At 34.8% G+C, this 11,061-nt stretch overlaps 1 protein-coding gene across 1 annotated transcript; it reads left to right on the forward strand.

Moving 5' to 3' along the window:
• Positions 1-380: 380 nt before the first annotated feature.
• Positions 381-4,587, forward strand: LOC149572074 (uncharacterized). The gene is made up of 2 exons (XM_089810485.1): positions 381-1,046; positions 4,206-4,587. The coding sequence occupies exons 1-2, from the start codon at positions 758-760 to the stop codon at positions 4,268-4,270; spliced, it is 354 nt and encodes a 117-aa protein (XP_089666611.1). The 5' UTR covers positions 381-757; the 3' UTR covers positions 4,271-4,587.
• The last annotated feature ends 6,474 nt before the right edge of the window (positions 4,588-11,061 follow it).

Here is an 11,061-nt window from a genome sequence, read left to right on the forward strand (position 1 = left end):
ATAAATGAGTTCTAACAGCCATAGAGGTGTATAAAGCTGTCCTTTAAGATCATGCTTCAAAGTTTTCATCAAAATATTCTTTAATTTCTTGTTACCGTCATTTGTCACAATGGAACCCCTCTGTGGAAAATTTTATGGCTTCCAGTAAATAACGATGTTTATTGTGCTGCATATCATTTCTAGTGCTTAATGTTATACATCCGTCTTCAACATCATTCATTTTATGATTATTAAATCTTTTCAAATTTTGAATTTTGTAAAACAGTTTTGAACATAGTTTTTTTTGAGCATGATCACGAGACAGTAGACAGAGAGATAATGGAATAAATCTGTTCAAATAGCCACAGAGGTGGATAAAACTGTCCATTAAGATTAGGCTTCCTAGTTTTCACCATAATATTCTTTACTTTCTTGTTATCATCATTTGTCACAGTGAAACCCCTCAGTGGGCAAGCAAAAATACGTGTAGTTGCTAAACCTATCTTGGAATCGCATGGTCAAAATTCTACTTTCTTAAGATCCTCCTTTTTGCTTTGCTCTTAATTCAAATTCTTAATTACATTAACAATCTTTAGATTGTAAATTTATAAGATCTCATAGCAAGTAGATAAAAAATTGCTGCATGCAAGTCTAGTAACAAGTTTATGATTCAAAGGCTTCTTTCAATGGAGCATGTGAGTGGAAGGGGAGCAGAGTGGGAAATTCAAACGCTGATGCAGAGGGAGATTCTCAAGGGGACAAGGAAGATGATGGGTAAATGCTTGGAGCTGTTTCCCGCTCTTGTGCAAAGGTCTTCCGTTACCATTTTGAGGTTATTAGGTTGCAAGGGCACCGTTCTTGGACTGATCTCATCATAGATTCAGTCGGCTACCCTGCTTGGTGGCAGCTTCCGTACTACCCAGCGCCATTTTTCTGGGTGAGGAGTGAGTGTTGCACAGTTGTGCCTACTGCTGCATGGGAAGCTTGGGAGTGCCATACAGGATGGACCTCTCTGATGCTTCTCCAATTTTCTGTTATTCCTGTCAAAGGCTCGTTTCCTGTTGAAGGTAGGTGTGGCCTGTCTCCCACTATGTCACGCAACTGTTTTTTTTTGTAGAAGCTACTCCGAGGGTGTTCTGTCACCCGCTACTGCTCGGTTACAGCCTATTTGATGATCTCTCTATCATTGTTTGTATTGAATGCCCCACTATTGAGAAGAAGTGTTATTTTGCGTGTTATGGCTAGTGCAGTGGAAGATGTTTTATTTGGCATAAGATTTGTTTGTGCTTGTGACCGTGCCGAGGAGGATGCTAGACTTGGAGTGAGAATTGTTTATGCACGTTTTGTTTAGCCCCTCTCTTTATTTGCAACCTAATGTTGGTGGGACAGAAGTTGAGGGGATTCAGGGTATTAAAATGGGCTTGTTTGTGGCTGTCTTTGCTGAAATTGCTTTGCCTTTGTCATGTGTGTGAATTTTATGTTCATGGAGAGGTCTGTGCTTTGTGTGATTGCTTACTGCCCAAGTTTATGGAGTTGTCTGCCGCTTCCCTATCTTGGACCCTCGTTTGGGTGGATCTGTGTGTTATGGTAGGTTGTCCATTCCTGTGTCATGGGGATGGTGTGTTCTGCTAGCTATTATTATTAGGTGTGGTCTGCTCTTGCCTGGTTCCTTGCTTTGTTTTGGGGTTTCTTTGCCTTTGTTGTTGGAGCCTCTCGTTTTTGGTACTAGTGAATTTGGGGCTTTTGCACGAGTCTTGCACTTTGCAGATCTGGGCCTGTTTCTTGCTGTGGCTGCTTGGTTATTGAGGTCTCAACTCTTATGTTGGCCAAGGCTTCTAGGTGTGGGCCCTGTCTGGTCTGGAGAAGGGGCTCTTTCCTCTTGCCTAGGGTTTCTCAGTTCGTCTTTTTTCAGTGTTTGGCTGCTTCTGGATTCTCACCTTGGGTTGGACTTTTTCTTGGTTCAGCCTAAGGGATTGGTGGTGGTGGTGATCCCTTTGTTTGTAGTTGTGGAGGGGTTTGAGGACTTTGGTTCAATGGTTAACATGAAGTTTGCTTTCTTGTTTTCTAGTTGTGGGTGTTTGATGGTGGAGGTATGGTGGGTTATGTTTTGCTTGATGGAAAGGTGTTGCTCCAGCTCTTGGAGGGCCTTGGAGATGTTTATAGGTCTTCTTTTGTTCTCCTTGCTGCGAGCTTGAAGATGTTGCCTACCCCAAACTTTGGGGTTGAGTTTTACTGCAACCTCTAGTTGGGTGCAATGGATGTTTCTGTCACTATTTGATTATTTTTTTGGATTGTCCATTATAACTGTTATGGATAGTGGTCTTGTTTCTTGTAGTGGCCATTCGATTGCTAATTGTTTTCAAGGGCTCGTTCTAGTTTTTGGTTGAATTCTGTAGTTGCCTTTGGGGTTATGTGATCCCTATTGAGGTTGGATGTATTCTATTGGCCATAGGAAGGATTTCATGCACTCAGTTTGCTTTTTTCTCTTTCATGGTTTCTATGGAGGTGGAAGAGTCTCCTGTGGGGGTGGGGACTTGTTTTGTGATGTAGATTAGTAACTTTGGGCAGTCTTCTCTTCTGTATGGCTTCTTGGATGTGGGATGATTTTGCGGTTGGCTTTCTAATCTATTAATCTCTTCCTCTTCTGTTCCTACTGAGGTGGGCTTCTTGTCTGTTACCATGGAAAGGGTTTTTGCAGATGGGAGGTGGTTTTTTGGTTGGAGGGGTGTCGTTCTTTATTAAAGGGTGATTTCTCATACCATTTTGTTACCCATTGCAAAGGCTTGCAGAGACTTCCAAAAGTCGCTCTGTTATTTTGACCCACTTACCAAGGTGTTGGTTGTTTGTTAGGAATGGCCCATTTTGGCCTCTATGTTCTAAGTGGCAAGTTGTAGCCCTTTATTTTTAAGAGGTCTTTTTATGGAAGGTAGGTAAATCTACTTATCACATGCCCTTTGTGGCCTTGACATATAACAACCGGCAACTTTTGTAATGTGTTGTTGATCTCTTGATAGCCCTTGGGCTGTGATTGTGTAAGGGCTAGCTCCCTTGTTTTGGCTGCTAATTAAAATCAAAAGCAATTTTATGATTCATGATTTTGGTTGCACTGTAGATTTGTAGGTTAGTCTCTATACAACAAGTGTGTCTATGGTAACATAGTCTAATAAGTAGGGAGAAGGATTTACTTTGACATATTCTACTATGGGATATCTATGTTGATTATGTAAAACATGTTGTAGTAGATTATGGCTTTAAATTAAACAGTTTTCAAATATGGACAGATTTAAAAGTTGATGTATTTGATTCAAATGTTGCTGAAATGTCAATTTGCTTGAGTTTAAATTATATGATAATATATCTTTATGTATTGTACGCAGTCATCAAATTCCATGATGTCACCCAATTGTATTTTATTACATTTCAAACATGAAGTATTTATGTTTGTGAGCCATGACAGCCAGGTTTGTAGATCAGCAAGGCTTTTTATTATATGATTTTGAACATTCACATAATCTTAAACATATGAAGGGGAGAGGGGCCAATAGGTGAGTGGGTTCCAAAAAGTGCTACGTGAAGTGGACACTTCAGGCTGGTACACGAACAAAATAGACCTATAGTGCTGCACTAAAAATGTCCCATCAATGCATATTCTCAAAAATGGGGAAAATTTTGAAAAAACAACTGCTCATTTGGTGCCACATTAGTGAACCATTAGACATGATTTAATGCATACCTATAGGTTTTATTTAAGACCTTTTTTTTGTCACTTTTGCATAAAGTATGCTCCTGTAGCATTATTATATTTGATCATGCGGACTTAAACTTTTAGTTTTCAATAGAGAACTTGACAAAAAAGCTGCTGTAAAAATTTGAGAGTAATTGAAATTTCTAAATAGCATTTTGAAAAGTGTAAAGTTATGATGAGCACATACAGACTTTTATCCCTTACTGCCCTACTGCATTTTATTTTCTTATTTTTTAGACATCATAGTTCAAAAATTTATTTCTAACTGCAGAAACATATTATCTATTTTAACCTTCAATCTTTTATTTCTAACTGCAGAAACATATTATCTATTTTAACCTTCAATCTTTTGATCAGTAGGTTATCGTGATTTCACATTCTATTCGTTGAAATATCATTTGTCCTTCTAGATTCATTCTCCTTCTTCAATATCGAGTTCAAATTTTTTTTTGACAAACATATGTGGTGTTTGGTTGACCAGACATTCATCTTGAAAAGTGGAGACATACATTTTTTTCCCATTATCATCAATGGAGTAGTTTTTAATTGATGCAAATTCAGTTTACAAGCAACATTGAAACTGGTATACCATATTATCTGTATCAAATGTATTAGATAGGTTCATCGGACCAGTTTAGAGGAAATAGTCTTTATTAAAAAAGAGAATTTGTACAGCAGGGTGGATTTTCACACAATTGTCACTGGTCTGATCCTCTCAGTCAATTGTGCTCATCTCCTACGGCATTTCTGCTAATTGCACCCAATTCACTTCTCTTGAGGGTGCCATATGTAACTGATGAACTGCCTTCCAAAGCTGATAGACGATAATTTAATATAAGTACTTTATATTTCTTTATGAATAATTGCTTGTATTTTGTATAAGGAATTACTAATTTTTTTTATCTATTTTGAAATTGTTTTAATTTGCATATTGTTCTGAGAGTCTTTTCTAAGTGGTGACAATATATTGCTTCTATTTTGCAAACTATTAATTTAATATTTGGTTCTTTAGTAGAAATTTGGTATTTAAATATGCAATAACTTCATATTTCAAGATTAACTAATGAAAGAATAGGTGTCTCACTTTGGTATCTTCTTCATTCAAATAGAGGCCAAATGTGGTAAAAATCTACACAACACAAAAGAGATGGCACACCCTCATTTTTAATGTTTTGTTTGTACTTTATACCCATTACAAGAATTGTCACAAATACTTAATATTCTGTTTGACATATCATTCATTATAAATTCTTTATATTTCTTTCTCAGTCCATCACTTGTAGTATATTAATTAGTATATTGTTCTAATAGTTTTTTTCTAAGAGATCGCAATATATTCCTTTCATTTTGCAAACTTTTAATATATTTTTTTCCTTTAGTAGAGATGTTATTTAGATATGCAATAATTTCATATTTCAAGATTTAAGATACTTAACTAATGGAAGAATACATGTTCTCACTTTGATATCTACTAATTCAAAATTAGACCAGATGTGGTAAAAATGTACACTGTGTGAAAGTGACACACAAATGATTTGTGGATGTCCTTGTGGGTGTACAACCTTGTGACAAATTTTGTGAAAACATTGCTAATGCCTTTTTTAAATGGATATAGAGATGAAATAATTTGGTGAAGTTTGGTATCAAAGAACACTCTTAACATTTGTGACGATAGGCTTGCCTCTCAGTGAGGAACATCTGTAGACATTGGTGTTTTATTCTCATTTGAATTTGTGGTACAAGGGTTAGCCTCTACCTCGATTGCACTTTATTGATATTATTAAATACAATTCTCTAACGACTCTACGTCTTTCTAGTGTTGTTATTTATTCCATTGTTAGAGTGGAAAGAAGAGATGCCTAAAAATTGAAAGAATTTAGAAATGTAGAGGTACATGCCTTGTAAAGAGGTGACAATAAACTTTTGCACATTTTTATGTAAATCAAGACTAGTGGGACTTTTCCCTTTTCATACTTGCCTTAGTAGGCATTATATTTCGCCTCACTAAATGGGAGGGGATTCTCTAGTTTGTGCATCTAATTCCACCATAGGAACACAGAGATGTGTCTCCCTTTTTGCCCCACATGTCGGAGAAAGGGACCCACCAGGGACTTGGGAACTTTGTCACTGTGTCCTCATCGACACCACCAAATTTTTCCACCTCCATAAACGATGGGGGGACATCCCAATGTGGACAATTTATGTTCAATTTTTGACTCTAATTGTAAATGAATTTGGGATCTCAAATAGAGTGACATGATGAACAATATTAATAATACTCAATTGAGAGTTTGATATAAATAGAGTTGTATCGTTGGATCTTATATCAACTGTAATTGATTAGAACAATTTTCGATATTCAAAACTATGTTCATAATGATGTAAGGTCCCTTTAGACATGATTGCAATTGAATATAATAAATATTGTAGAAGGAAGCGAACTCTGTATTAATCACTGATGAGAATACTTGACATGTATAATATGTATCGGGGCCAATACAAAATATCTCCAACTCTCCGTTTATATTTAGGATGCTTGAGCATTACAAGGAGGATATTGAGTTTAGTTAAGATCACACACATGTGCACGCATGCACACGCGCACATGCACACACACACTCTCTCTCTCTCTCTCTCTCTCTCTCTCTCTCTCTCTCTCTCTCTCTCTCTCTCTCTCTCTCTCTCTCTCTCTCTCTCCTGATTCAGTACATGCTCCAATTCAACTGAAGCTACAATTTTAACACTCTCTCTTAATGAGGGAGCATTGAATCTTCAATATCTCCTCACTATAGTGATATTCAATTGATATGTGCATTGACATTAGATTTGTGATGTCTATCATGAGAATATAAGTTATTTGATTTCTGGCACTCTGGGGCAACAACTTAATGAAGTTGACCACATAACAAGTAATTAGAATGTCATGAACTCTGGCATGATAAGTATCATTATCTCTGACACTTTGGGACAACTTAATGTACTCTAATCATGATACACTCGTTATCATGACTATCAACACTCCAAGACAACAACTTAATATAGTTTGTCATGATAACATGTCAAGTTATTGATATGATCATCACCTTACAATAGCAACCCTCAAAATATATATCAATGAAAGATTGTCACCTTTCATAACATAATTCACACATGAGAGATAGTAACTCTTTAACATAAAAGAAATTTAAATGAATATATAAATATACATCTTACAATATAATTGAGATTCAATCTCAAAAGTTACAATCACATTTTAATCATTCCAGGTTTACCTCTAAAATACTCTAGTTTCAGTTTAGATAGAGGTTTAGTGAATATATGGACAATTTTCTCATCAGTGCTGATGTATTCTAGCTTTAGGACATCTATGTCCAAAATATCTCTGACATAGTGATAAGGAATTTGAATATGCTATGATCCATTGTGGAAAACTAGATTTGTTGATAACTTTATGTAGTTCTGATTATCACAATACATAATTGTGAGGTTCAAAGTCTTTCCAAATAAACCAACTAGATACTTTCTTAACCATATCACTTCTCTAGCTCTCATATAGGCAATTGTGTATTCTACTTCAATGGCACTTAGGGCAACTGTTTACTACTTTATGCTAAACTAGATATCGTCACAGAGCCAAAACTGAAACATCTTGTAGTACTTTTACGGACGATGGAACAATCAGCTCAGTAACAATTTGAGTACCCTTGAAGTTGAATCTCAACATGATTATATTTTAGACTAAGTCCAATAGTACTATGTATGTATCATAAGATGTGTTTGACTGCCATGAGATAAATCTTCTTAGGTTTGTACATGAATTGACTTAATGTATTAGTTGCATAAAAAATATGAGGACAAGTATTCACCAAGTACATTAACGATCCAATTATCTATTTGTAGTATGTAGGATTTGTAGGTTCATATTCAATTTCATCATTTTTAAGTTTGTCAAGTTTTGTTTCCATTAGTTTGGATAACGAGTTGCAATCGATCATTACAATTTGGTTAATATGTCAACAATGTATTTTCCTTGGTTTAAGATGTAGTTCTCCTTTTGCCATACTTCTAAACCCAAAAAATAGTGTAGAAGTCCAATATCTTTCATGTCAAACTTAAGCGCAAGATCCTGTTACTAGTGAGTCATCAACATATAAAACAAGAATTAACATGTCACCACCTAATATTTTGAAATATATATTAGGATCATTTTCACTTTTGGAGTATCCCAATTTTTTAAAAAATTGTCTATCCTTTCGTACCATCCCTTGGGTGCTTGTTTAAGGTTGTAAAGTGTCTTCTTTAGTTTGCACACATAGTAGTTTTTGTCATGAGTGAAAAATCCATCTGGTTGTTCTATATATACTTCTTCATCGACAAAACCATTAAAACAGATAGTCTCTATGTCCATTTTTCATATCTTCCATCCTTTAGATGTTGCATTAGCAATAATGGTTCTGATAAAGGTGTATCAAGCAACTAGAACAAATGTCTCTTCATAATCAATCCCAACCTTTTGAGAAAACCCCTAAGCAATGAATCTAGATTTGTATTTTTTAATACTACCATTGGGTGCATGTTTGATTTTGAATAACCATTTAGAGGAGACAACTGATTTATTCTTAGGTCTAGGTATGATATCCCATACATAATTTTTAAATATAGATTGATATTATTTAATCATTGCATCTTTCCAAGCTTGATATGATAAAGTCTCTTCAACACTTGATGGTTCATATTTGATGAGGTCAAATACGAGGGCAACACAACATGAATGACTTATGGTTTTCTTACTTTCTTTAAAGATTTCATCAGGTTCTACATTATTTTCTTCAATCATCTTTCTTGCCCATAGTGGCCTTTTCTTGTTGTTAGGGATTTCAACATTTCTAGTATTTGATAATAATGGTTCATGATCTTCTGAACCATTCTCCCTCTTATTCTCAACTATAGGGGTTCTATGTAGTTCTATGGTTGCTTCTTGTGCAATGTTTTTACAGAGGTTATATGCAACATCTTCTTCAAATTTAGCATCTCTTTTGATTTCAATAGTTCTTTGTCGTGGGATGCAAACTTTGTAACCTTTGGAGGATTCAATATACCCAACAAAAATATCTTTCTTCCCAGAGGGTTCTAATTTGGTTTTCTTTTCTTTCAGAACATGAATATATACATGACATCCAAATATTCCTAGGTGACTTAAATCTAGTTTGTTTCTTGTAAAGGCTTCTTCATGGGTTATATTCTCTAAGATTAAATGGGGACATCTATTTTGGACGTATACTGTGGTATTAGAGGCTTCAACCTAGAATGAGATGTGGATATTTTGATCATGCATCATGGCTTTAGTGGATTACTGCATTCGATTGAGAATTATAAGGTACTGAAAACTCCCTCTTAATCCCAATAGAAGAATATAACTCTTTAAAGTTCTTAGAAATATATTCACCCCCATTGTTAGATCTTAGTGTCTTGATTTTCTTCCCAATTTTCTTTTCAACTAATTCTTTAAACTCTTTGAACTTTGATAATTTTTTGTTTGATTCCTTAAGTTTTAGGAAATAAATCCAAGTTTTCTTAGAGAAGTCAATCTATAAAGATCACATAATACAAGAAAAATCCCCCACCCGTTGACCCTATCTACCCCAGCCTCAGATATAGTTGGTAGGAGGAGATAGTTGGGTAGGTTGTCTCTAAGATCCCTAGTATAGCCTATATATATTGGCCCATTCTCTTTAGTTAAATAGATTCTCAAGGATCCTAGGTGACACAACTCCATGCGGGTGAAAATGACAACTTCAACTAGGAGTTAAGACCCTAGATAAAGCTAGTGAAAGTACTGACACAGGGACAATAAGTTAGTGTGAATAAGTTCAAGCACAACTTTAGATTTATGATCACTACTAGTAAAATATCCTTTGGTATGTTTTCCTAAGGCACATCCCTTGCAGGTCCCAATATGATCATATTTTAGACTAGGTAGATATGTTACAATCATTTTTATAGATAATAGGGGACAAAAATGAAGGTGGTAGAGCCTTCTATGCTTAATTTCATTAGAGTTTTAAACTTGATGTTTTAATGCTGAGTTTTGAGGGTTACAAAGTTTATACAAACTTTCATCTCTGAAACCTATGGTGATTGCATTCTTAATATTTGAGTTCTTAGGCTAGGATAACACTTTATCTTCTTGTAAGTTGATATGATGCCCTTGATTTGATAGGCCTATAATTGAAACCAAATTATTTTTTATGATAGGTAAAACTAATGCATCTTTTAGTTGTTGAGTAACTCTGGTTTTTAGTTATATAGAACAGGGCCCAATTCCTTTCATTGGGTAGGTGGAGTTATCCCCTATAGTTACTTCTTTAGTAGAGTAACCTTCAAATTTTTTGAATCTAGTTATGTTTCTAGATGCTCCATTGTCTATTATCCACTTATCTTTGTTGTTATTCAGCTCACTTGATAAGGCTAGAAAGAATAGCAAGTTTTCTTCTTTGACTTTAGATAGGACAACTTGATTTTTCTTCCTCTCAGGGAAAAATTTGTGAGCTTATCAAACTTTATATCAATTGTAGTATTGGACTTTAGACAAGTGTTATTATTGGTATGTTCGATTACTCTTTCCCCCTTTTTTCATTTGAAATTTCTTCTCTTTCATTTATTGTTTGTATTAACTAGAAGGGCTTGATTTTCTTCCTCTTGATTTGAATAGACTCCTCTAGTGATAAATCTTGATTCCTCTTGAGTACAATAATTCTTGAGTTGATCAAAATCTAGCAATTTAGGTCAAGCATTGATTCCTCAAATAAAGGATTTACAAGGCATAGGCAATCCATTAAGAGCTATTAGAGACAATTCCTTGTCATCTACCTTATTTCCAATGGTTGAGAGTTGATCTTTTAATTCTACAATTCACAAAAAAAAAAGATGTGATGGTCTCTCCTTTATAGTAGTTGTTGTTTCAAGGTGAGCAATCTATTTATATTATTGATTTCAACATTTTTTTGAATAGTCATGAACATCTCATAGGCAGTTTTTAGATTTGATATAGATCGAAGCATATGGTCTTTAACATAATCTAGAATAATCTTTATAGCTTTATTATTATGTCTTTTCAAGATTGTTTTATCTAGATCATTTTCAGGCATTATTTTTAATTTCTTCCACATATCCTTCTAATTCAAGTTCTCATAAAATAATCATAATTTGAATCTTTAGTGATATGCAATTTGAAGCACCTTCAAGTCTATCCTCCAGTCTTATATGGTTCACATGGTTGCAAATTGTTTAAATAGATCTGAAATTTGAATAATAAATGATTATTTATGCTCTATCAA

The sequence above is a fragment of the Cupressus sempervirens genome, chromosome 2 (genome assembly GCF_028749045.1).
Source record: "Cupressus sempervirens isolate cs-2001-9-10 chromosome 2, ASM2874904v1, whole genome shotgun sequence".
In the NCBI taxonomy this organism is placed as follows: Eukaryota; Viridiplantae; Streptophyta; class Pinopsida; order Cupressales; family Cupressaceae; genus Cupressus; species Cupressus sempervirens.

Coding starts and splice junctions, on each gene's coding strand:
- LOC149572074 (XM_089810485.1), top strand. CDS start 758: ATGCTTGGAGCTGTTTCCCGCTCTTGTGCAAAGGTCTTCCGTTACCAT. Junction 1,047..4,205: donor AGGCTCGTTTCCTGTTGAAG/GTAGGTGTGGCC, acceptor TTGGTTGACCAG/ACATTCATCTTGAAAAGTGG.